At 43.4% G+C, this 27,229-nt stretch overlaps 1 protein-coding gene across 1 annotated transcript in view; it reads left to right on the top strand.

Moving 5' to 3' along the window:
- The window catches only part of DAAM2 (dishevelled associated activator of morphogenesis 2), a 66,450-nt gene extending 39,528 nt beyond the window's left edge, over positions 1-26,922 (top strand). Inside the window, exons 16-24 of the mRNA XM_009572835.1 lie at positions 4,559-4,643; positions 6,290-6,396; positions 7,117-7,205; positions 7,979-8,147; positions 9,942-10,049; positions 11,522-11,582; positions 16,188-16,319; positions 24,557-24,727; positions 26,707-26,922. Coding sequence (XP_009571130.1) covers positions 4,559-4,643; positions 6,290-6,396; positions 7,117-7,205; positions 7,979-8,147; positions 9,942-10,049; positions 11,522-11,582; positions 16,188-16,319; positions 24,557-24,727; positions 26,707-26,922 — 1,138 coding nt within the window. The remainder of the gene's footprint in view (positions 1-4,558; positions 4,644-6,289; positions 6,397-7,116; positions 7,206-7,978; positions 8,148-9,941; positions 10,050-11,521; positions 11,583-16,187; positions 16,320-24,556; positions 24,728-26,706) is intronic.
- The last annotated feature ends 307 nt before the right edge of the window (positions 26,923-27,229 follow it).

The following is a 27,229-nucleotide window of genomic DNA, read 5'->3' as shown; positions in this document are numbered from 1 at the left end:
AGTCAGTGCCTCTCACTGTCACAGCTACTACTGCTGGCATCTTTTGGAAGCACTGTGGTTCAGTTCAGTTTGAAGTAGAAGTGGCCTTAATACATGATAATCAGTCCTCTTCTCCAAGGTAAAAGGAAGAGTGGGAATGTGATCCCTGTGGTATGGGAGCTTAATGTAGCTGCAACGAAACTCCGGATTCTCTGGTAGTAGGCAAGCATGCTTCTTTCTCAAAAGCTAAGCAAGATCCAAGGAACAAGCCCATGAAGTAACTCACTTTTTCCTCTGAGGGGGACATGGTTAATGAGTGACAAGTATTCTGCTTTGATCCATGGGAGGGAGGAATGAAGGGGGGAGGTTACTGTGAGTTAAATCAATGGGTATATTTAAGGAGGAAAAATGAGCAAGCACTGGATGTCTGTAAGGGAAGTTGATGTAAAACTGCAACATGTCTCCCAGGCATGTTCAGAGTCAGGCTGCTGGCTTTCTCCAAGAGGACGAAACAATAAACCACTTGATGTCTGCAAGTGAAGCTGGTGTTAAATCAGCCGAGGTGTCCTGGGGAGATTAGTGATGAATTACTCTGCAGAGTCAATAGAGATTATTTATGAAGCCAGAGGGGATAGAGGGAGGCAGGCTAAGTACCATATCAGAAGTTATTTGGTACTTGTTGAGCTTTAACATTGCTTGAAGATGACTCAAGCAGTTGGACTTCTGTATGCTGCCATCAGATGTATGGGTGAGGGAAGAAGGAGGGAGTATTCTCAGTAAAGATCCTTTTCCTTCCTCATCTGACCAGTGTCAGGCTGCTGTTGAAAAAAAAAAAACCAGTCAATATCTGTGCTATGAATGAATGTGCTGCAGCTGAGGAAACGGGCACTGTATTTTCTTCTGGTCACAGTTACTTCCTGAGTTCTGATGCCAGGATCCATGATTTGGTGAAGTGTAAGTCAGAGAGAATACAGCTTGAATTGTATGCTGTTCTGAATTGAGTTGTCTCCAGCAGCTGGAGGAAGAGTGCCTGGATCTGCAAAGCTTGTAAGAAAGTCATTGCAGACTTTCCAATAGATACTGAAATGTAATTTCTGTAGTGTAAATTTTTGGGCCGTAATTCCACTTTAATTTGCTGTCTGTCCCATATGAGTTTTAGGTTCTGAGGGATGCCTCTATTCAGTTCTAAATGGAAAGATTTTACGCATCTGCTTTAGGTTCCTCTTTAATCAGTTCACCTGTTTCTGTTTAAAAGCAGCACATCTGTTTCACATTATTGCTGGCCATCTTTAAGATCTACTGCATGGCTGGGCATGAGTTTTGAAAATACGAGAAGAATCACTTGATTAACAATTCCTTGGCCAGTTATTCAGCCAGTTTTTTAAGTGGGAGGATCCCTGTTTTGTGCTGTTGATGCTTACAGCTCTTGAAATGTGTCCTGCCCCAGAAGAGGAACAAGCCCATTTTGGAAGAGTAAGATTGTTTTGTTGTAAATCCTTCTGTAATTGGATTGGTAATAATCTAGGATGCACACCTGCAGGCACTGTGACCTTGTTACAGACCTGTAAGTGACTAAATTAAACTGCTTCTCGGCAGGGGGCTGGCAAGCTTTCTGCTTCTCTCTACTGTGGGCTAAACCATTCAAACCAGATGTTTTTCTGCTGATGGCACGGCACAGAATCATCCAAGAAATCAAAGTGTTTGTATAAGTGTCTGTCCTTGGGGGTCTCAATTATTTTTGAACAGAAGATGTTTTCAAGTGTATTTAGTGCTGATGAATGGCAGCAAACAGAGAAGCTTGGAGTCTGAAGTCCTCAGGCTCCTGCACAGAACAGCAAGATCAGCAATAATATGTGCTACACCTTCCGTTGTGTTGACGTACCTCAAACCTGTCTATTTGGTCCTATTTACTGCATCCCCAAACACACACAGAAGGACACGCACTGTGTAATGGGGTGGTCAGTGTAGTAGTTGCTCGAGTTATTTGCATGGAAAAAACTACGGAACTCGCTCTCATTCTTTTTATCTTCAGTGAAAGTAGCAACAAAAAAAAATCCACCCTGGTGTTCATGAGTTGGCTTATTGCATCCCCTCTGACAGACTGTGTGCCTGTGTCACAAGACACAGCTGATCTGCGGACTCCAGATTCTAGAAAATGTAAAGGTGCTCTCTAAAGGAAAAACAATCAACAAAATGTGGCACTTCAAAAGCTGCAGGCACCAAATTCTCTGGGCACGTATATATGCGTCTGCTAGGAGCCAGAACCACACTCACCAATATGCTGCTCAGCCCTCACGTGGTCACAGGGTTTGATCAGTTCAGGGTCACACAACCATGGACTTTACAATTCATGATTCGTAAAGCCAAAAGAAACCCTTCAGTTTCCTGACTGAGGCTGTAGAGCTTTATGCAGAAGCCCATGTACTGAGGTTTGTTGTTTTGATCCCGAGTCAAACTGATGACCTAAAGTAAAAAGCTTCCAGCCTTTTCATTGTAAAATTTCTAGTCCTTCTATCTCATGCAATCATGGCCTAATTATGTAGCTTTTCTGGAAATTCCGTAGCCTTACCTTACTTGGCTGGTATCAGTTTGCCCTCCTTGTCAAAAGCAGACACAGTGACAAGCTAGGAACAGAGTGAGAGCAATTAGTTCAGAGGTGTAATATTTAAAAGCTTTTGAATGTCTGATTCATATTTTAGTTTCCAGCTGTTGGTTATATTGGGCAATATTAAAATGTTTTAAGTTTCTTAGATTTAGTAATATTTCCTGTCTGCAAAAATAAAGCTCTTTCTTTTGCTTTTACATAGTTCCAAAAATATGATTCTATCCAAATGGCAATAGCAACGTGAAATTTCGACATGGAATTTCTTAGCACTGAACACAAAAACATTCTGCCTCATGCATCAGCCTGTCTCTTATTTATATTTGCATTTTCTCTTTCTGCTGTTAATTAATTATATTGATTGTAGAAGGTCCATGGAGACTGCAGACTTCACTCCTCAAGTACTTCTTTTCACACTTCCCTGCTATCAGTCCCCAAATTGAGATTTTCTCATGGATAGCGTTTCCTTTATGGTTCATTTGGTCCTCCCCTACTCTTCTGAAATGACTGATGAGGGTGTCATGGGTTGGGGATGATGGGGTAGAATTTGTCACTTGCACATTTGTTCATTGACATCTGCGCTGAGAGCCACCAAGTTCATTTCATGTAATCTATCAAACAGCCTCTCAATAATCACCAATTTTGACTGCTTCTGGTCTGCCCTGGATTTCAGGTGGAGACCTTGAGGGTTTTTCTTATTGATTCTGTGTTTTGTTGTAACTGATGATCCCTACTCATTGCACACAAATGGACAGGAGTAGGTAGGAAGGAGAGTGTAATTTTAATACCTCAGATAATATTAATAAGCTCTTGTTTTCAGAGCTTTTTTCATATTGGACACGAAACACAGATACCTAGATGCTGTCAATTCTTTCTTCAGCTGTAACTGCTGACAGAGTGAACTTACCTAGCACAACCAGTCTTCTTACAAGAAACCCTTTTCTCAGATCTGTAATGGAAAGATCAGACCTATTCCTTGTTACTCTGGGAGATCCTTTAATGTGCACAAGCAGAAATATAACATGGGCTCACAGTCACTTACAAGTCACATGGATTTGAGGGGTTTTACTGTAGCAAAAGAACTTGATGAGGGAGGTATTTGATATGGGTGAAGTTGGAAGCACTTTTGATCTGTGAGGTTGTCGTGGTTTAACCCCAGCTGAAAACAGAGCACCATGCAGCCGCTCGTTCACTCCCCCCGGTGGGATGGGGGAGAGAATCAGAAGGGTAAAAGTGAGAAAACTCGTGGGTTCAGATAAAGACAGTTTAATAGGGAAAGCAAAAGCCGTGCGCGCAAGCAAGGCAAAACAAGGAATTCATTCACTACTTCCCATCGGCAGGCAGGTGTTCAGCCATCCCCAGGAAAGCAGGGCTCCATCACGCGTAACGGTTACTTGGGAAGACAAAGGCCATCACGCCGAACATTCCCCCCTTCTTGTTCTTCGCCCAGCCTTATATGCTGAGCATGACATCATATGGTATGGAATAGCCCATTGGCCAGCTGGGCCAGCCGTCCCGGCCACGCTCCCTCCCAGCCCCCTGCACACCTGGCAGGGCACGGGAAGATGAAAAGTCCTTGACTATGTAAACATTACTTAGCAACAACTAAAACATCAGTGTGTTATCAACATTATTCTCGTACTACATTCAAAACACAGCACTGTACCACTTAATAGGAAGAAAATCAACTCCATCCGAGCCGAAACCAGGACAGAGGTCCTGATTGTTCTTAATCACCATCTAATTTCTGATGTATGTTTGATTAGCTGAAGAGGATAAAAATATATGATCTAGAAAATCTCTGCCTTTGGAACTGATTCATTCATCTTACTGAATGCTCTAGAATAGCAGCTTCATAGTGGAGCTTCCCATGGTTCTTTTGTGACTTTTAGAGCAGCTTTTCAGGCTTCCTACTTTCTGAATTGTCAGAGTCACTTAAGCTTTGTGCTAATGGTACAATGTTGATCCTGTTGAAAGGCTGAAGCTGTCTAATGAAGAAATCAGACAAGCAATCCTGAAGATGGATGAACAAGAAGACCTAGCGAAAGATATGCTTGAGCAGGTAAGAAAGATTACAGTCAGATATATCTTATTCTTAAGTCCTTCACTGCCTTTTTTTCACCTAAAGTAAGTGGATATATGTACTGGCTCTGCTGGTATGTCTGCAGATCTGAACTTGGCCCTATCGTGTCAGTGGAGCTGCACATGGGAACATGAGAAAAGTATTTTTTCCAATGTTGTCAGATATACCTCCCTCATGTAACTCTATTTATATCAGGTTGATTTCATAAGAGTTTTCTCTTCTTGATGCAAAATACGCATGATTGCAGTTGGCATGAGGTTTCCTTTCATGTCCTCTCTTCTCACCTGTGACTTTCCCATAATTTTTCCCACCTCTTCCCTATCCTGCTGATTATGTTTTGTTGTTGCTGTTCCTCCCTTTCCCCTTTCCTGTTTCCTTTCATTTCTGTTTCCTTTTCCATTTCCTTTTCCTTTTCCTTTTTCTTAAACTGTCTTCTCTGCCTGCAGCTTTTCCATTGGCAAATGCCATGAATCAGGCCATGTAGGTCAATCATTATACTAGAAGGGATTTTGCATTCTAACTCGAATGGTTAGAAAAGGAGTCAGGGACTTTTGTGCCCTGCAGTTGGTTCACTGCATAGCTTGTGGGGGGAAAAAAGAACCAAAACAATTAAACCACTATTGCCCAATTTCCCCCACTTATAGAGGGTGAAAGATGATGCTTTGACCAAAGATGCATATGATAAAGTTCCTTAGGAGTGTGCAAAATGTTATAATTCTGAACTGCTTGACAAATGTGATTCCTTCTTTGTGTGCAGTCACAGTATTTAATCGTGTACAAAAAACTTTTCCATTTTGGAAATTTATAGCCTACTTGTCATGTTATCTGAATGCTCATAGCAGCTCTAGAAGTCACTGCAAGCTTCTGATGCTCCATACCTTTGAATATTGCATTTTTGGGGAGTGGGATAAAATATTAAAAAGTGGTAAAAACTAAAGTGCTTGATATGCCTTGTGAGCAGTTTTTGTGGGTGTGCGCTGAGGCTGTGTGCATGGCAATATTTATCACCATACTAAAGCACAACTACCACCAGATATGTCAAAAATCCATCAAAGTATGAGCTTTAAGGTCAGCATATGAATAGCAGCCAGTGTCAGACACGTATCCATCCAGTCGCTTAGTTATTGTTTATTGTTTCAGCAGAGCGGGGCAGACCCAAGAGAGAGATAGACGAGGCTTTGTGTGTAGTCTAGAGTAGGCACGATGGGTACTTCACACTGAGTGGGACACATCCTGCTCCTGTTTGCACCAATCTAAACTCCAAGAAATGCTGTGGGAATCAAAGTTCCCTCTGTACTTCCCCTTGAGTAAGTTGCAGTAACACTTGGCCTTTAGGATTTAGAAATGGGAAATTCCCCCTTGGAATTAAAAGTCAATCTAATGGGGTCAGTGAGGGATAAAGACAGAACAGCAAGCAAAGGTTTAAAAAAGGTCAGTTTTGTAGCCACAGCTGCACTTTTCTGAAGTTACGGTCTCACGGTTGAGTCATGTAATGCTTCCCCACGGTAGCAAAGAAATCTGAGGGCCCTCTCTCTCTCCATCAGGCTTTGTTTGCGCCTCTCCGTCCCTCTCTCCTTTTCCCGGGATCTCTCATCTCGGTGTTTGGTTTGTGTCTGTTACTCTAGCTGCTGAAGTTCGTTCCTGAAAAGAGCGATACCGACCTGTTGGAGGAGCATAAACACGAAATTGAGCGTATGGCCCGGGCGGATCGTTTCCTCTTTGAAATGAGCAGGTCTGTTTGATACATTATGGGAAAGTGCACGGAGGGCTTCTTGGAAGCAGCTGTAATTGTTATTGAAAATGGATCATCTGGCACTGAGGGGGAATGTGCAAGAGATTGTGGGCCAGCATTATACCCTGCATTTGCCAGAAGCCCACAAATGTTACAAATGTTTCAGTTCATTACACAAACTTTTTATTGACGATAAGCACTCTCCATGCTGCCATTTAAGGACCAGTCCCCTGATGACAAGCAGAAATCTGCCTCCTCTGCCTAAACTTGTTCACACAAAAAGGAATTCAGATCCAACTATCAGATGTAGTGTAGCCAGGGGTCAGGATTTCATATAGATCCCTTTTTCCATTCAGCTATTCCATCTCCTCATCCTCTGACCTTCTTTCTTATTCCAACTTTGCTACACCCCCAATCAGGATTAACATTTTGTTCTGCTAATTGAGATGCAGTTGGCATCTCCCGTGACTCTCATATTTTGAGAGTAATGGCAATTCTTCCAGCTCCTTTTCAGTTGTGATGAAAACATGCCTTGAGGTCCTCCATTTTCATAACAAGGTTGATTATGTAGTGCTAGATGTCTGAACTATGTTTGTAATCCCATGCATAGGCTTTGTGGGACTCAACATCCAACCATTAAATTATGTAGGCAGCATACTGGCCCTGGGCTTCAAAATACAGTTCCAGTTCAGTGTTAGCTTTCCTCTACCCTTCATACAGGATTGACCACTATCAGCAGCGGCTGCAAGCATTATTCTTTAAGAAGAAGTTTCCAGAGAGGCTGGCAGAAGCAAAGCCAAAAGTGGAAGGTATGGTTAAACCTTTTGCTAAGAGTTGGGTAAAGGGGCGGGGAAGGTCAAGGGAGGCTTGTCTTCGAAGTAGGTGCTGTTACATGCGTGCTATGGTTGTAGAGCCAGTAAGTCCACGGCATGTCATGCGCTAAGAAATTAATTCTGTCTGACACTCTTCTTGCACCCATTGACTTAATAAAGTCAGTTTCATGATTGTTACACTGTAAATATGCCCTGACAGATGTGACAGTGTGCTATCAGGCTGTGCTGAGCTGCCAAAAGGTTTTATGGCCTTTCTGTGCAGGTCAGCCTTCCCGTCTCACCCCCAAGTCCTTGCACCTTCCCTCTCCATGGGGCAGTTAGAACAGATGCCTCAGGACGGTGGTATTCTGGGAATGTGTAACTTAGAAGGAGGGGGGGTGTATAGCTTCTGTGCCACATCCATGGTTATTGCAGAGAAGAGGTGAGTGTATTCTATTCTGCATTTTCAGATGAGCTCAAGCCTTCCCCCTGTTCTCGCTGGCTATGTTTTTAGAGTGCGAGGTCCAGGAGAACAGCCTTGCTCCTGCATTCAGAAGAGCATCCTCCAGGCTAGATGTAGTGCACCTTCCTTCCAGTTGTCCTGGTTCTGGGCATGTGGGTGCAGGAAGGACAGTACACACACAGACTGTGTTGCAGCATTTGCTGGGCAATAGTCAGATGGGCATTTTAGGGTACTTCAAATTATGGGCCCAAGCATGTTAAAAATAGCCACTGTACAATAACCTGTTGATTTTTTTTCTCTTTTCAAGCCATTCTTCTGGCATCCAAAGAACTCATCCGAAGCAAGCGTTTGAGGCAACTCCTGGAGGTAGTTCTGGCCTTTGGGAATTATATGAACAAGGGCCAAAGGGGAAGTGCGTATGGCTTCAAAGTCTCCAGCCTGAACAAAATTGCAGACACCAAATCCAGCATAGACAGGTAGGCTAGAAGGCCGTGAGTTAGTTACTGTGCTGCTGCATCTCTTATCATAGTAATGAAAGTGTTTTTGTTTGTTTTTAACTATGTAGACCATTTAAAATAATGTCTTATTTGGCATTTAAGTAGTGCTTTTCACTCTAAAAGATCCTGCAGCAGTTAAGACCAGCTATTAACACAGCTCTCAAATTCTGCTCTTTCTTTGGATAATGCACACCTGTTGTTGGGTTGTGTTTCTGCAACACTATGCAAAGATGACAAAATGTAATAGTTCACAAATAACTGAAATAAGTTTGGGAGGGAGGAGAATTTCTATGGAATTTGCCCTTTATACCAAAGTTTTATGGCCATGGTTTTGCAAAAAAGAAAACACAAAAAATTCTGACCGCAGTTTTATGTCTCCTGTGAAACAGGGCATATGTTTCTGATGCAGGACTGTCATAAACTGGCTCTCTACCTACACCAGTAATGGAACCACAAGGCATACCTCAGAAAGATTGAGCCTGGTTGTATCTAGAGCAGTTAAGGAAAATAGCTTGTTTTGAAACGTGGAGCTTCCTATTTATGGACATGGGCTGCAGGTCTTTATAGAGCTACCCCATGTTTTGCCCCACATCCCCATACTGGTTCTGGAAATTAATAAGCTGTGACTGGGGAGAGAATACCACTTCTGGGCTCCAACAGCACTAAGGTTTTCCTTGGAGATCTCCTATCCTGGTTCTTACTAATTTGCACCTTCTTTGACTTGTGAGACCTGCTGAGACCATAGTTGTGGTGAAATGATTTCAGGCTGTGACAGGATGAATAATGGCAGTAAGAAGCCATAGGAAATTCATCCCTACTAATAGAGTTTGAACTAACAGAGTTCTGTTTTGACTACCACGGTGTCCTTTCCGTATTCCAAGGCTAACACTTGTGTAGCTAGTGTTGAACATTTTTTTGCCTTAATGTAGCTTGGCTTGATTTTCCATATACTAAATGTCCTGTGCAGATTCTGTTCTCTCACCAGTTCCCAGCTCCCAGGCTCTAGTCTGTGTGAAGCAGAGGCCATCTGCTGTCTTGCCTGTCAGTTAACGACATAACACCCACATCAAGTAGCTGTTATGGCTGGCTGTTCTCTCTACATGCAAAATTAGTGATGCAAAATTCATCATTTACTTTAGAAATTTTCTTAAACCGTCTTCTGCATCGCTCACACATCTCGTTTCTATCCACTTCTACTTGAGCTGCCATTGCTTTTGTAGTAGTGAGCCTGACCACTACTTATAAGTATAGCTGTATCATTGCTGTAGGAGTTTTCTTTGCAGCTTCTTCAATTTTCAAGAACCTTTTCCTCTTCTTAGTTAACTCTTAGGTTTTTTCCACATTGCCTCTGAGAACAACTCACTTCTCCCTTACAAGTTAATGTCACTTTGGTACTATTAGTTGTTTATTCTCTGAAGTATCTGGGGACAAATAATATACTGTGTTACACAATTTTCTTTTCTGTTACACCATCTACACAGATGGATGGAAGCATGCTGGTGCTTCCAGAATAAATCAAGGCACAATATATTGCTTGAGGTTTTAGGAAGGATGGTTCATAAAGGACTAATTCATTTCAGTTTGTGATACTTTTCTTCCGATAACAGAGTTGCTAACTGCTGATATATTGTTTGTTTTGTTCATTCAAGCACATTTCCTACCCAAATATTTTTCACTGATTTGTCACAATCCTCCCACCATCCTTCTCCTTCTCACCACCATCTTCCTTCTCATTTCTCCCTTCTTTTGTTTTTGGTTTGTTTTTTTTTTTAGGAACATTACACTGTTGCACTACTTAATTATGATCTTTGAGAAGAATTATCCAGATATCCTAGATATTCAGTCAGAGTTGCAGCATCTTCCAGAAGCAGCAAAAGTCAAGTAAGTCCAGTGCTATTGCTTGCTCCCAGAGCTGGAGTTCCCAGTGATTTCTGTTAACTTAATGATCCTCAGTTTTTTCATTCGTGTCTTCTAAACTCATGGCCAGCCTTACAGCTGAAATGCCTTTGCTCACGTCTTTGATATTAGTCAGATGTGCATCAACAGAAAATTTTGGTCCAAAAACATTTGTAGATAACTAAATTGACAGCTTTACTCAGATATGCCTATATCTACTTTACTTCTGAATCAGACACTGTAACTAGACTGGTTGTTGTTTGTAATTAGCTCACCATATTCTATGGTTGTTCATCTAAGTCACGTGCTATTTTTTCTAGATAATTGAAGGTTTGTTTCTAAGGCAGAGTCAGTTAGGCACAGAGGCTATAGTAAGCCCTTTTCAGGAAGGTCGTTCAAACTTTTGCACAAAACAGTCTTGCACAGAAATGTGGAAAGCATCTTGTGTACTTTCTGCACAAATTTCAATGATTTTTTTTTTTTTTCCATTTCTGTAGATGTTTGTGGAAAATGAATACACAAGCCATCCCCCAAAATACTAGCATTTTTTAATTTCCAAAGCACTGCTCAAAAATACCTTTGCATATTATTTGCCCAGCCATGATTCTTTGGATAGGAAACTACTCCAGCTAATGAAAGACAAGTAAAAAATAAATGTATATTCACACTTACAGGCATTTATTAAGGCTTTAGTGGTGTTTTTGAGATGTAAACTACTACTCACCAAATAGTTGGAAGAGATGCCTGCTGACTCATAAATAACTAGTTACCTGGAAATGAAAAGGTTTTTTTTTTATACAACTCCTAGAAAAAAACTCTGTTTGTATATGATGAGCAGAAATTCAGTACAACACTTGTGTCTAGGGAAGCATGTATTAACATTAACAGTAGGGTTACATGCTCAGTTATAATGTAAGCTTGCAAGGACTACCATATGGTAGAAATGCAGATGGAAAAAACAATGTTTGGACTGTGAGGAAGACAAAAATCACAAGTAAATGTACTGCTAATGGGATTTACTAGTTAAGTGGTTCAAGAATCATATGTAGAGATAATCTGAGACCCCAGTAATGTATGTGCTAAAGCTGGGATCCTTGCTTATGTGTCAGCTGATTATTGCAAGCTGGCCATGTGTCATAGGGTTCTTGCTGGAGGATCGGGCTCAGCTCACAGGGCAGATGTTCTGAGGGCAACCCCCCTCTTCTTCCCAGGAAAATCGCGATCTTCAACGTGACCACAGGCGAGCAGGGTCTGCCTTATCTTACATCTCATACAAAAAGCAGCACAGAGCATTCACAGACCCTCTTCCACTCGTTTCTAATCATCTGGCATGGCTGGTGCCAGAGGCCGGATACCAGACTTGATGGGCCAATGGTCTGATCTGCTGCACAGTTCCTGTATTCCTGTGTAACACTGGTCTTTTTGTTTTATCTGCTCTGTGTCTGTCTCCTGTGCAGCCTGGTAGAGCTGGAGAAGGAAGTCAACAACATAAAGACCGGATTGAAAGCTGTTGAAGCTGTAAGTATCTGAAGGTTTCCAAAGCACCATACTTAAAATATCTCGCTCAGAATCAGGGGCACTATATATTTTATGATAAGAGAAAGTGGGCTTTCTTTTTCCATTCCTTTCCATTCCGTTCCAGAACACATTAACCAAGAAAAAACAAATAAAAGCTTCTCGTGTGGAGCTCCTGCTGATGATCTTAGCAGACTTAAGCCTAATGAAAAGCTTGTTTGATCTCAGCCTGGAAAGTAACAGGACAGTTTGACAAATGGCATGGACTGAAAGAAGAAATAAAATTCTTTCTCTTTCTTACTGAGGAATGGCTGGCTGCTGAGCAAGTGTTTCACATGGCTCTTGGAGTAGTAGTAAACAGGTAGTGCACTGTTATCTGCAACCCTAAGCACTCCTTGGGAAGGCAAAGGAAAAGATAGACTAGTTAAAGATGAGGGAGCTGAGCTGATAAGCAAAGCCACAATGGCATTTTTTCCTGTTATTAATGAAAGCCTGGACTTAGGTTGCCTGTGTTCAATTTGTACTTGGGTAGTGCAGAGCCTTCTGTCTCAACAGAGAACAGTACAAATGGTGCATTGATGCAGTTGTGTGTACTGAATTATAAGAGTTAAAGATGAGGGATGGGCCTAAACACTCCCTGGCGTCACAACTTCATGTGTCAGCTATGGTTCCCCTACCTGGAAGCCTCCTTTAGTTAACATGTTGGGTTTGTTCCTGGGGAAAGACTCCAGCTTTCCTGAGGCAGGAGAGCACAGAGCGAGACACTGTGTTTGGTGGCAGGAGGTAGGAACTCTCATATTTGCCTCTTGCTTATGCCATTGACACGTGTGTAGCTTTGAACAACTCCATGTGTTTGCCTCTTCTCTGTGAAATGGCAGCTACAAATACCTACTTCTCACAAGGGCTGATATGAGGAACAGCAACTGAGTGTTTGCACAGCAGTTGAAAAAGTAAAGATTAAACGCTAAAGTCACTCTATTGTCTCTGTCCCTTAATGTCTCCCATTGTGCTGGTTTTGACTGGGATAGAATTAATTTTCTTCATAGTAGCTAGTATGGGGCTATGTTTTGGAGTGAGCGAACGGCTGTGTGGTGTTTAGCTGCCTGCTGGGTTAAAGCACGACACCAATCATCTGCACAGATAAACATATTCTGACCCTAAGAACATCATTCTCTCTTTCTGCAAGTATAGAAACAAACCAACCCCTATGTTCAGGTTGGTGCTGGCATCTCTTGCCTGTTGGATAAGAGGCAAGGGTAGTGCTGAGAGACAAGGCCAGAGGTCTTCGGAACTCAAGAAGCTCCCTGCCGTGTTTAGCTGTTCTTTGCCCTTTCAGACAGGGTTTTATTAGCCACACTTCTCAGTGTCCCTCTATCTTCAGGATGTTTCACTTGTCTTTTTCAATTCATGTCAGTTTAATGCTAGTGGAGCATTCCAGATGGGGAGCATTCTGCACTGGGACCGCTGGCAAAGGGACCAGTTGTTGGGAATTGCATTGGGTGGTTTCGGTGCAAGCATTACCTATCTACAAGGAACTAACACAGGACCCTCCAGTCCTTCTCATCCACTATGAGACAGACGATGACTTCATTTTCCTTTCACCTGGCCTAAGTTTGGTAGAGGAAGGGATCTTTGTCCTGTCAGCAGCCCCCAAGCTGTCTGTCTGTCTCCAGCAGTTCATCATGTAATTAGCCAGTGATCCTCCTGTGAAAAAACAAACTTTCCAAACCTTATTTTTGGATTGTTGGGGTAAGGAAGAATGCAGCAATGAGAAGAGATACTGCTGCATACATGGAGTGCAGTGTTTGGGAATTAAAAGCACCTGTAAAGGGAAGGCTGACATGGACTTCATGGCATGAAGAGAGGCCCAGTTTTGGCTGGGACAGACAAGTCCCCCCATTGAAATGTGAGTACCTACTTCTGTTTTGCTTTCTGTGATCAGGTTATTTGTCCTTTTGCCTTTACAGCCAAATTTTCTTCTCTTTTCCCATACATGGGTTCCATGGGCAGCCTCTCCTTCCCATTCAATCACCATCTTCTCTCTTCAGTCTTCTCCCTGCCATGGTATTTTTCATTTGGGGCTGCCAGCACCTCCCAGTCTGCTTGTTCAATTCGTGGTTTTCTGGCGTGTAAAAAGCAGCACTATAGCAACAATAGAAGATCACTGTCAGGTGGAAGGGGGAGGAGGGGAAGGTGTGATTCTTGATTCCACTCCAGTGTGTTCTCACCACAGCCTTGGCTCCAGTGACTGAGAAGTTTCTTCAAGGCCCCTTAAGAATAGAAAGCTAAAAATAGTTTCACAGTCAGATGTTCTTAAAGGTACTGCTAACACTTTGCCTTCCTGGACTTGCAACTTCTTTGTAAAAATAAGACATACTTGTTTTCAAGACATGCATGCAGCTGTTGCCTGTGTCAGATGCTCCCAGAAGGACAGCTAAGTAGTTCTTGGTCTTCTCTAAATCAGGAAGTGAATTCTGTCAGCAGAGCCCTTCTCTCACACAGCACGGAGATCATAACCACCGCTTGAGAAACCACTGCCATGGTTGAAGCATTTCATCTCTCTAGAGAACCAGCAGCCCAGCCCACAAGGGGCAGTGCTAGCTTCTGCTATTGTGCTGTTATGACTAGTATAGACCATTTCTAGAAGATACAGAGGAGTTTCTTATTCTCTGGCATTGCTTTCAGGCTGATTACATAGTCATGCTGGTTACTTGTGTGGGTTTTTTTATTTTGGAAGAATTATTCTGCAGGGAAGGACTGAATTTGAAATTAAAGGGCAGACCACCTAATCTTAATTTTACTTTGAAAAACATTGCTCTCCAGTAACAGTCCCAAATGCCATAGCTTTCAACGGTGAGTAAGATGACAGAACTGTTATATTCACCTGCTGGGAAGCAGGGGCAGGAGGGAGTAGAGCAACTTTCAGCTAAAATTAGCTTAAAAATTATTAAAGAGTGGCTGAAAAAAAAAAAGCATAATTCTTAGAAGCATGTGAAGTGACATTTCCTGTACTTGTAAGGTCCAATTCAAAGTGATTGTAACATAGAGACAATTCATTGCAAAGTGATGTAACTGAGTAGTGTTCCTGGGACTATCCCTTGTGATGTGTTAGGAAAACCAGTGGAGAAGAAGATGTAATATAAAGCAGGGGAAGTAGCACTTCTTTGTTGTGGACTTTTCTCCAGCCATCTGCTCATTGCTTTTCCTGCCCCTTTTCTGCCTTGTGGTCTTCCCTTGTAGTGGTTACATTCTCTTTCCCACTCACATCAGACCAGAAGATATATCATATCTGATTTTAGATTGTTGATGGCCAAAGTCATTCTTTGCATTCAGCGACACTGTGGAGCAAATCCCAAGGATTTTGTCAGTATAGATGCTTATAAATCTACCCATTTGGCTCTGTGAACCAGTATGTTGATGACCAGTAACAGAGAGCACCAAACACACATGTAGCTGGAGTTGCAGCCAGCACAAAAATATTTTTTTCCAAAGGGAACAGAGGGTCAGATTGTAACTTGACCTGCTGTTTCATGCTGCTTTCCATACAGAGAAAGTAAGGCTTTATCATTCCCACTGATTATTCAGCTGAGAATAAAGATGAGGCCCAGACTACGATTTCGTTGTCCCCATGAGACTGTCAACAGCACACAAGCCAAGCACAGGCATGGGAGACTGCCAGTCTTACTACAACTTAGTCATTTTGAGGAGCTCTGTAGCTCTTTCCGTGCCACAAGCATGGTGAATAGAGTAAGTGAAGAGATAACAAGGGTAATCTTGGCTTAAAACTAAAAAACTTGAGCCAGAAAGAAAGAATCTTACAATTTTTTTTTTTTCTTTCTGTAGGCAGTGGACAAATAGAGCTTAGTTTCCTATAACTTTATGTCTTGTCTTCCCCCCCCCCCCCCAAATCTTTTTATCACAATAGCCCCTGTTTATAACTCTGTGACTTTTATGACATCCAAGCTAATGTTTATTGGTTAGCAGGGTGCTAGCAAACGTTCCACCTGACACCTTTCTGCTTGTTCTTCAGTGGGAGAACCAATTTTGATGTCTTTTTGCTGCTCACCTGGTGCTTTTCAGAAAACTAAAGGGGAGATCCAGAGCTAGGAACTATATAGATTATTCACACATGTACACATTTCCCCAATGTACACACTCCCTTTTGAGTCACCATGGGAAGAGAAGATGGCGGGAACCTCACTATTAAAAATTTCAAATTCACTTGCTACACAATCCAAGTTCTCTATTATTTGTCATTTTGCATAGGAAAAAAAAATGCAGCATTTCATGTACTTGATGCTTAAAGTTGCTTTAGAAATTCAACATGTTGATGGCTTTCTTGGGAGTGGTTGTTGTTTGAGGATAAAGGGAACTGTAACTAAGACCTTCCTTCATGCCACCTTAACCCTCTCTCTCATGCTGAAAAGGCAAAACCTTTGACTTAGTCAGAAAGTGGTTTCTGAGTTACAGCTCTGGATAAATGCATGAGGAGTGGGAGCAGAGCATGCTCTGCACTGAGTGAAGCAGGTGGGCTTCCCTGCTCCCTGCCTTGTCAGTGAGGAATCTTTGACTCTTGCCTGTCTATATCTCTTACTTCTTTTCTTTCAGGAACTGGATTATCAGAAGAGACGCATGCGGGAATCAGGGGACAGGTTTGTTCCTGTCATGAGCGATTTCATCACTGTGGCCAGCTTCAGCTTCTCGGAGTTAGAAGACCTTCTCAACGAGGCTAGAGACAAGGTAAGAATACCTTTTGAAGTGTTTGGGGTTTCACTGGCTCAGTCAAAAGCCTGAATCAAAATGGAAGCAGCAATTTCAGATGCTGGGACTGTAGTGAAAACTGTAGTAGACACTGAAAGTGGTTTAGGCTGAAGTTTCTTACTTTTCCTAATCTGGTCTATAGCCATTTAGAATATATTTTAGGATTAAAAGAAGGTTCAATGCTCTTGCCCACTTCTTGCTAATCTTCCTTAACATTGTCCATGTGCAGCATAGAATTGCGATGGCAATGTCTGTACCAGGACACCACACTGTGCTGTGGTGTTGAAGGGACTGCCTTTTGAGCAATCTCTCAAAAAGAGGTGCTTTGGTGATTAGTGATAGTGACCTCATATCTTTTACCTTCTGCTTCTGACTTCATCCTACTCTGCTCATTCAGCTGGGGACACTTGTGCTTCATTTCTTTCCTTTAAAGATGCACCTCTGGGTAGTTTGGTAACCCTGAATACCTGATCTTTTTCACTTATGCTTCGCTGTTAATGCTTGTATTTCATTGCAAGGATAGAGATCCCAAACATATATGGTTTGTCCAATGTTCTTGGATCCTTTTTACACAGCCAGCACCATGTGCGTGTTACTCTTCAGGTGCTGCTGTGATCATTTTGTCCTTTCACTGTCTGCATCTCCGTTACCAGATTTGTACAACTAAGAAGGTGCTTGTTCTTTGCTGATGATTGAAGTCTGGCACTAATCCCTCTATCTCTCATCAGAATGAGGAAGAATTTATATGAAAAGATCATAAGCATATGAAAATGTTTAGAGAAGAGCAAGTTCTAAAGTAAACGATATGTAATGGCAAATCTGCCCTTGTTGGCTGGCATGTTAAAAGTGCTTGGCTTTATGTAGCAAATGCGTTATTTCTTTTGGATTGAATTGTTTCCAGCGCTGGTGTCAGTCGTTGTAGCATTAAGGACCTATTGCATTATTAATGAAACCTGTGCCGTTGGATTGGTAGGCCTTAGATTTTGAAGGATAGGCAAAATACAGGCTGAGGATCTGAACAGTAAGACTCCTCACTCATCCAGTTGCTCTGCAGTAATGTCATTCTGTAATTCAAAAGCATTTCCTTGCTGTGGAGATAATGTTGGTAATACTGACTTGCAGCTGCAAACACCAGGAGCTACTGGCTGTCAGCTAGAGCTAGCTGCCCTGGCAAATGCCAGTGGGGCAGCAGTTATTACAGCACTCTGAAGGCAAAGCTGGGCAGTCTGACACTTGTTAATGTTGTAAGGAAATTTTGTGGAGAATAATGTGCCTAATTTTTTCGTTGTTTTCATGTTGCTTGAGAAGATTCAATCCGCTTCCAACATAACAATGTTCACACCATGCTGGCTTTAAAATCACAAAACCAATATTTCAAAGTCTGTGCCCCCACTAAATTTACTGAGAAAAGCTTGATTTTCTATGGTTTGGGGGCTTCTGCTTTATGACTGGGTAAATTTTTCGACTTCATTGTAGTTAGGTGCACATTTCTGGAAGTGAATTCATTCTGTCTTTGCCTTAGACTGCCCACTTTTGGTTTGGTTATAGATGGTGGTGGTCCTTTCTTTTGGCACACTAGGACAAAAGGCCAGTGCAGATTCTTTACAAGGTCAAACAAGGGTTAAAAACCAGCAAGAGGTACATTTCCAGCACAGCAATGCAACTTTTCTTGATCAGGCACTTGCAGGAAAAATACCGTTTTTTTGCTTTAAGAATAACCAGAGAATCTCCCTACAGACAGACCAATATGTCTGGAAGTTGTTGCACGCTTTTTTAGACATAGCCAACATAAAGCATTCGACATAAAGAGATGTTTTATTTTAATGACTATAACATGCTTAGGAAACGTTTCTCTAGCTTCTCCTCACACACCCTTACTATGTTTGAACACATGCCATTCCAACTTCTGCTCAACCTATGGCTTTGGTTCTTCCACTGGCAAAAAAATGCTTTTGGACTCCTAAAAGGGAACTGTCTGTCCTTACCAATGCTGAGCTATTTCTCATGTTTGCCTCATATTATTTTTCTCCTTTCTTCTTCCTCTTTTTCCTCTTTTTTCTTAAAAAAGAAAAAAAAAACCAAGAAAAAAAAAAGGAAAAAGAAAGCTGGAAATTTTCAACAAACCAGATGTGCTTTGCAAAGCCTATAACATCTTCCAGCCTCAATGGGCTCTCTGTGTTTGTTGAATCACAAGTTTTTTTCTTACCATGGAAACCTACTATAACTAGCCAATTAAAGGAAGAGAGGGACCAAGACGTCTGATTATCCTGTTCCTTTTTGATTTCTCAAAGCAAAGCAAATTGAAAAAAAAAAGGTAGTGGGAGAGGGAGGACTTTTAAAAATATCCTAATAAGCCCAGGAAGAATTGGTCTGGTTCATGGATTTATTAATAATAACGAAACCCTAGTTTTAACAGCTGGAGTTGGGTATCCTTCTAAATATAGATGTGGCTAATTGATTGCCATGAGTTAATCAGAGCCATGTTTCCTCAGCTGGGATTTAAAACAATACAAATTATCTTTTCAAACCTGGGAAGTTTGTTTTTTTTTTTTTTTTTAATGTCTTTAATATTAGCAAAAGTCATTTCTTTATTCCTTTAAGTTATGGAAACAATCCATTACTAAGGTGTGGTGCTGACCTTCTCTGTAGAGGATATTTTTCACAATCCCATGCAGTACTTTTTTTGTCCTTTTTGCTTAAACAGGACCATTTACAGTTAGTGGCCATGGGGAGGAAGTGATATTTTAAATTTAAAGGGCCAGGTTGTCAGATGCAGGCATCCATGTTTGCAGAGGAAGCCTTGTAACTGTACTTATCTTCATGCAGTAAACAGATGGCTTGGTTAAGAACTGATTGAAAACTTAGACCGACTCTTTAAACAGGCTCCCTAGCACAGCTGGTTCTTGTTCTTTTTGTGTTTTTCTCACTTTCAATACCACTTTATAAGGGAATATATAGATCAGATCAAGGGATAATGTTTTCTGCCATTTCCCATAAACTGGAAGGTGGGGGCAGGAGAAAGTGAAATTGTGCCCTGGAATCCTTCACTAGTTTTTGCATGTTTGAACAGATGAAAAATTGACCTTTTTACATCAGAAAGAACAGAATGGGGTTGAATTTTGTCTGTGAAAATTTTTCCCTGTGTTTCCTGTGGGGAAGCAATGAAAATGCCCAGGCAGAGAAACAGTGACCTCCCATGGTATGAATTTTATTTTCCTACTTGAAAAAGGTGACATTTGCCCTATATGAAGCTTTACAACATACTTAAATGTTGACAGGTATGAACTTAGATCGCTAGACTGCTTCATAACTGTTCTACTTTGTGCTTGGTTCATAACAAACCTGTTTTTAAAATGTTTTGGATCTTCCTAGAAGAACAAAGTCTGCTTAGTCATGTCTGTGATGAATATCAAACTTGAGCCTCTCTATAGAGGTACAATGGAGGCCACTGCCTGGGCAAGGCTAATGAGGAGGATAGGAAAAGTGTCCATGCCCAGTCTTCCTTATGACAGCTCCTCTCAAGCAGGGTGTTCATCATCATGGAGAAAGGAGTTCAGACTCTGCACATGCATTTAATAAGCTTAGCACATATAGTAACTGTTTTGAAGAACAGCAAGGCAGTAAAAGCCAAAATCCAATTAAGAAAATAGTCATTAATGGCAGAATGCTGTGAAGCACACAGAAGTACTGTAGTCCAAGTGCCAGTTACAGGCTGTGCACTTCAGTCATTCATCTGCGGGGACCCGTATTTTCTGTCAGCCACTGGGGCTAATGACTAAGGAACGGATCAGGATGGAGACTGAGGAAGTCAAGACGAGGCGCGTTACAAAGGGCATGAGCAGGCACCACAGCCTGCTGTCAGAAACAGCCATTTGGTAAATAAATTATGTAGCTATTGTACAGTAACTTAGAACTGCAGATGCTTCAGGGCAGGTTGGCATCTAACGTATCAGAAATGTTTATAGCACCTGTATCTCGATTTTGGGGCTGCCAGAGTCGCTGTCGAACTCCTGGGAGAATCCTTTAAGAGCATTTAAGCGCAAGGAGAGCTGGGCCCAGCCCTGCCTGAAATTGGCTGGGCTCTTTCCATTAATTGATCTGAATCTGTCCCATAAAGAGAACAGACATTTATTTGAACTGCCTTGGTAAAGGATTGGAGTCTTCATAACAGCAAACTCAAGATTACTTCTCTGGGGAAGACAGTTCATGTTGCATGGCTACATGGTATAACTCATTTGTGCATTGGCTGCTCCCGCAATAGCAGACAGCACAGACAGCAGGAAATTTTTATCATGGCTGTTTTTCCTCCTCCTCATAGAGCCCTGTTCCTGCCGTTTCCAGAGCTCTTCTGCCACTGTTTAACATTTCATTGGCAAGCACAGCAGAGAGTGTGTGTGCTGCTGTCCCGCTTTCCCTCTCTTTGCTAAAATGGCTTTTTAAAATAAACAACTGTCTAAACGATTTGCTTTGGCAAGAGGATGAATTCAGTGGAAAGTTTGGCAGAGGAAGCAGAGCTGGCACTGAGCTCGTGGACCTGTTATATCATGGAGCTTGGGGGCCCTTATGGCGTGAAAATGAATTTTTTAATGAAAAAAAGAGATACCATCCTGTATTACAGTGGAAAACCTGCTGAAACACCGTTTTCCATCTTGCTTTTGCCCATGTCATCTGTCCCCAAATGACTTCAGGAATAAGCAAGTTTCAGCCCTTGTTCTGCGATATTACAGCACATCACAAAATTCTGGGAAGCTTTTTGCATGCATGAGGACTTAGCTACAGATTTCACAATTGTGCACGAGAGCAGGTACTGTTTGGCAGGGAATCTGCCCATGGAGCAGTCGAGTGATTTGTACAGGGTGACACAAATCCTGCGGTGGAGAGCAGAAGAGAGGGCTGGGGTCCAGAGCGCCTCGGTCTGCGCCACGCTCCCTCTTATGCCTTGAGCGAGGCAGGCAGTGTGGTTTTAGCCACTGTGGGCAGGTAGGAGCCTGAGCTTCACATCAGGGTTGGGGAGGCTGCCTCCAGCAGCTCGCTGCCCCTCATCCCAGCACCAGTGCTTTGAAAAAGCATAGGTGACTGTGGAACCAGAGCTACGGGGAAATAGAAGTAGTAATAAAAACAAAGGGGTCTGTTGCAGTTTTAAACAGTGAAAAGACAGCGTGGCTCTCTTTACAATAGTGCATTGAATTGATATAGTGCCCTACAGATGTGAACAACTGATTTTTTGCCATTTCCTATATCAGATTAGTGGGGCAACACTTTATGTTCTGTAACGAATGGAGAAAGGAAGGCTCGGAGAGGGAGCATGAGTTCCCAAGCCACATCATGGGCAGAGTTGGCAGCGGAGGCTGGATCTCCTGACTTGCCTTCATCCGCTCAGTCAGCTTTTTTCCAGAGCGAGTAGAGAAAGAAGGAAAATGTTTACTTCAGTGAACTGCAGACTTCTCCTTTGTTATTTTGGTACATCTAGCTCACAGATTTTTGCTTTTCATCTTTCACTGCTTTACACTAAGTGATTGTGACCTGCTAAGCCATGTTACGGGGCACCAAAGACGGGCTGTTCTCAGGATTTGTCTTCCTTGCTGCTACTTAGAGACCACAACACCTTATATTCATGAGTGTCTCTGGAAGGCTCCCAGGCTGCTGGGTCTTCCCAGCATAGCAACACAGTTCCTTCTCTGAGTGGCAGTGGGGAGGCAGTGGCAAATGCCCCTCTGCCAGTGTGACAAGAACTAGCTGGTGCTGGTAGTTAGGTGACAGGCCATGTGCAGAACATTTGCACCCTCTAATGGAGACTTCCATGTATGTAGAATCCAAGAGCCCCAGGCAAGGACCCCCTCCTTTTCAACCCCCAGCCTCCCTAAAAGACTAGGAAACCCTTATGGGCATTCATGGGCTCAAACCAGCTCGGTTCCTGTGTACTCCCTCACTCACCTTTGCTGTGCACAGGAGGAATGCAGGGGACGGAGGCGGTACATCACTAGGTACAACAGCCATCTCCTATGGGCTGCCCCTGGACTTCAGGCTTCACAGGAGGTGGACAAGCCTTCCTTCTAGCTGGCAGCTCTAGACACTGCTCTTAATTTGTGCCTTATTTTCAGTTTTCACAGAAGTTAACCACAAGTTAAGTGGGAAGAGATTCCAGGTAGCACATCTCCTGTGAGCAATGAGCTTTAGGTGCTCTATGTGTTCAAGCAAAGGTGGCAACGCCTGTGCTGAAGTCTTTCTCTGGCATTCCTTCTCTTCTGGTGGATTGGCACGCTGGAGCAGGCAAACCAAGAAAATATAGCACATGGAGATGCATTATCTCCCTCTGCGGTATTGACAGCCCTGTATTCGCTCTGCTGAAGAGCTGGTGCTGGTCAGTGTGGATTACTGTGAGACTGCTGCACTTTCCTAATATTCAAACAGATTATGCATATATTATATACAGAGCAAATACATATATACAGAGAGGGGGGGAGAAGGAGAAGGTGTGCATACGTGTGTATGTGTCTTCAGAGGTTTCAGAGAAAAGGAGTTAAAACAGAGAAGTAATCTGTTGCTGTTTCCATACCCTGAAGTCCCTCCATGATTTTCTGCTGTAGTGCTTCCTTCAACTCCTGCCATGTTTGGTAGCTCAAAGCAACTTGCATTTCTTCCAACACTTTTTTTTTTTCCAGATACTTTGGGTTTCTTTGTTTGTTTCTGGCTGAGAACACAGCCTTTTTAAAGAAAAAAGAAGCTATTGCTTCAAACTGCTTTGTGGGCCTGGCAGGGAAAGCAGAGGATGAGAGATGCCGAATGTTTCAGGCTGTGCCAGAAGGAAGCTGCTTTCCTTGGTGATTTCTCCCCCCTGCAGTTGACTGGGAGACATTGTTTATGCTTTACCTGGTACAGGGCCAGAGGGGTTTATAAGACCTGCTTCCAAACCCATTTTGTCCTTGGGATTGGAGCCTGAACTGTTCTTACTCTCTTTTCCATTCTGCAAGAGCACCCACCTAAGGAAAAGGAAGCTGGGCTGTGTTAGTATGAGCTGAATATATGCGCAAGAGAGTCTGAAGGCAGTCCATAGCCTGGGAGAGTCTGGGTTTGGTTTGGCAAATGTTGAGGTCTGTAAGGATGCTCTGCTGCTCAGTGGCGGTGTGGAAATGCCTGTGCAAGCAGGGAATGTGCATCAGGGCACTAGTGCCGTCAGGAATGTGTTGCTGGTGCTGCCTGCTGTGGTACAGAGGTTTGTGAGTGAAGGTGGTTGGACAATGATACAGCTTTTGGATGCGTACTTATATAGGACTTAGTGGACATGTGTGCACATGCTGTTGACAGACTATATGTGCATGCATTTGAGTGCATTTTGGTGAGTACAGAGGCGTGTTTGTGAGTGTGAGAGAGCAAGGAAGAGAGCAAGGACAACTACTGCAGGACTGATGTCCAAGAGCCAGGGGTTGCTGTGAATTTACCATATCCCAATCAGGACTGCCCTGTGACTGAAGTCCTGCCAGTTGGCTGCCTCCACATGTGTCCTGCAGTCTCAACATTTGCCTTTTAAAATAAAAGCCACTTGTGATGTATTCACTCTCTTTTAAGTCTGCCCGGGAGCCCTGGCTGCTTTCCTTGTCCCTCTTTCATGCCATGTCTGTCCATAGTCGCCTCTCTCCCAGGCAACACCCTGACTCAGAGGACTCCAGAATGATGGATGACATGGCAAAAGGCTCCTGAGAGGACAGACTGTAACGTTATTGCAAAAAACCCCCTCTAACTCCAGCCATTTTAAACGTGGATTTGAGGGGAAGGTGGAAGGGGAAAGAATGGGCTAAAACTACTTGTTTGGTAGTTAGGATGTACTAAGACTACTTGCTTCCCCAGCTAGCTCACTGTCCTCTGTGCCCCTGCTGTCCCACAGCTGCCGCTGAGAAGTGGCCAGACAGTCGTCCTCTGAAATTACTCCATCACCCTCAGGCACTGAACATGTTTTTTTTTTATAAATGGACAGCTAGTGCTCTCCAGCACCATTGCCCCGTGTGCCCGAAGGATATTCAGGAAAACAGATTCTTCAGGGACAGAGGCACCTGCCTTAAGGAGAGGCAATTCTGTTGCCAGGGGGTAGTTTCTGCTCTTGCTGCATGAATGCTCAGAGGGTATTGAATTACACGTGTGGTTACTCATAAGCTTTCCTCACTGTCTTCACCAAACTGCCTGCCTAATTATTGCTCTTGTGTTTTCTGCCCCCTTGACAGTATGCCAAGGCACTGAAGCATTTTGGAGAAAGCGAGGGCAAGATGCAGCCAGATGAATTTTTTGGCATCTTCGACACTTTCTTACAGTCATTTGCAGAGGCCAAGCAAGATCTGGAGAATATGAGGAAGAAAAAGGAAGAAGAGGAGCGCAGGGCACGCATGGAGGCCATGGTGAGGACCTGGGCACAAGAAGGTGTTTCCTCTCATCGCCTTTTCATGTCTCAAGAGAGAGAGGTTGAGAGAGCCAATTCCAATGCTCATGTCCTGTCACTGTCGTTGTTTTACGTCCTTCTCTCTGCCACCTCTCTTTGGCATCATTCTCTTCACAAACGATTACATTTTTCCTGCTGGCTGTCCTGTCACCTCTCAAGGGCATACTGTTTGGCTCCTAAATTACCCTCTTTTGGATTCAGATACCAAATCTATCCCTGCCTGTTCTGTCCCGGCATTTTGCAGGGTGGTGCTGCCCCTGCCCAGTGACAGACTGTCCTGCTCTCGGGCTGCAGGCTCTGTGCAAAAGCTCTGGGAGCTGGATCTCCCTCGGTCCTGCCAGCTGGTCAGCTTCCAGTTAGACCCTGTCATCATCTGCTGCGTGCCTGTCGCCTGACAGCGTACGGTGACACAGCAAATGCCCTGGCACCTGCTGCAGCCCGCACTGGCAGTGTTTCTCTCTGGCCAGCCTTAATGCCTTGATTACTGAGGCCACGTCTGGCCTTGACGTGGTGAGAGAGCTTTTTGGCATCGTTGATTTTGCTGCTGGGAGACAGACGTGTGTGTCCCCAGGGGTTCGTGTGAACCAGCCTCCCCCTCTAACCTCAGCCTTTCCTGAGCCCTGAGAAAGGCTCAGCAGTGCCCCGCCTCCTTCTCCCCTGCTGGCGCTCTAGCCCCGGCTGCCACCATGGCCTCAGACTTTGCTGTGGGGAGTTGCTGGTTTAAATGTTCGCTGTGCCAAAAGCACTGGTTTGTGCCTTTCAGAAGAAGAGAGAGGTAAAATGTCAGGATGCCTGCAGCCTTACTGTTGGACACAGGGATAAAATGCCAGGACTTAAGATCAAGTTTCCTCTCAGCCAGCCTGGAAAGTGCAGGAGTCTGCTGTTAAAGCACTAGGATGGTTTTGTAGGCCTAGTACATCATGAGAGAGGTTGCAGTTTGCTTATGGAAAGAGTCCTCCTGCAACGTGGGGCTAGTGTACAGGGTAAGTGACCTGCTTCTTGACAGCCGCATCCATCCCTTGTCATTTCCACTAATCTTGGAGCTGAGCAGTAGGGGGGATAACTGAGCTCCCTGGAGCTACCCTAGGGAGACCGAGGGCGTCACATTGACAGGTGGACCTATCCGATGATTTGTAAAATCCGCAGTTCTGTTTCATTGCTCTTTGTGTTTATAACCAGTTTCTCTTTCCAGAGTTGAGGCAATGTGCCTTCCTCTTCCCATCACTGCAACATGCTGCCTCTGTGCAAACATGAGCTGTTTGTGGATAGTTTCTGTTGATGTTTTGATATCTCACACAATTTTCATTCTCCAGTATGTTTAGCCTTGTGGTTTTCTGGGGTTTTTCCTTTCTTCTTTTCCTCATTCTGCAGGACTGCAGCCTTTCTGCCTGTCAATTTAGCTAGCTATGTCCCAAGCACAAAGCTGTTTGTGGCTATAGTAGTGACTGGTTTGTACAGACATATCCAAACTAACTTTAAACTCACTAGGTTAGGTACTGTCAGCATAGTAAGTGCTGCCACACTAAGGTCACTGCAAGCCTGTCCCAGAAGCTGGGAAATTACCTATGCCAACATCACTTGTAGACTCATTTGGCATAGCTACTTTGCTGGCACTATCCTACTGTAAAATTAGTGCAAAACAGCAGCAGCATAGACAGATCCCATGTGTCCTCTTTGCTCCAGGGTAGTAGTGCTTTGTGAGGCAAACATATAATACTACTCGTTCCTCATCTCTCCTGCTCTCTGCTTGCCTGTGCAGAAGAAGGGAAGCCTAGCATGGTCACCTATTGCTCTTGCACAGGTAATGGCGTTGTGGATAAGCTCCTGATCTCTTTTTTCCCTGAACTGTACTGATGCATCTTAGCTGCTTCTTGGCAGTGTACTAGTGATCTGGCATCTCAGTTAGCTAATCCTAAAGCTCTGTGTCTTTCTCCACAGCTAAAAGAGCAGAGGGAAAAAGAGAGGCGACAAAAGAAAGCAAAAGCTGGAAGCATCTCCGAAGAGAGTGGGGAGTTTGATGACCTCGTGTCAGCATTAAGGTCGGGTGAAGTCTTTGACAAAGACTTATCCAAGCTCAAGCGTAACCGCAAGCGTTCGGGGAACCAAGGCTTAGAGACAAGCCGGGAGCGGGTGGTGACAAAGCTAAATTATTAATTACAAGAGGAAGAAAAATAATCAACCAAAAGAAGGTGATGAAAAAGTGCAAAACAAGGAAGATGAATGTGTGTGATGGCGCCTGGCTGACAGCTGCCCCAGAGGATTTCTTTGGTCTGTGGCTAGAGACGTTACCTTTCCATGATCAGCTTTCCTCTCATCCCTCTTCTGTGCTCCTAATTTGAACCATTATAAAAGTGCCTCTGTGGAGCCAGCAGGGCCTGTGACTGGGCCATGCAGAGCTGACAGATTTGCTTCTGGGAGTTTATTGTGTCATCAAAGGCCTCATGGTGATGACAGAAAGTAC

This window comes from Fulmarus glacialis, unplaced genomic scaffold (genome assembly GCF_000690835.1).
Source record: "Fulmarus glacialis isolate BGI_N327 unplaced genomic scaffold, ASM69083v1 scaffold4152, whole genome shotgun sequence".
NCBI classification, from domain to species: domain Eukaryota; kingdom Metazoa; phylum Chordata; class Aves; order Procellariiformes; family Procellariidae; genus Fulmarus; species Fulmarus glacialis.
This window is presented reverse-complemented; position numbering and strand designations above follow the sequence as displayed.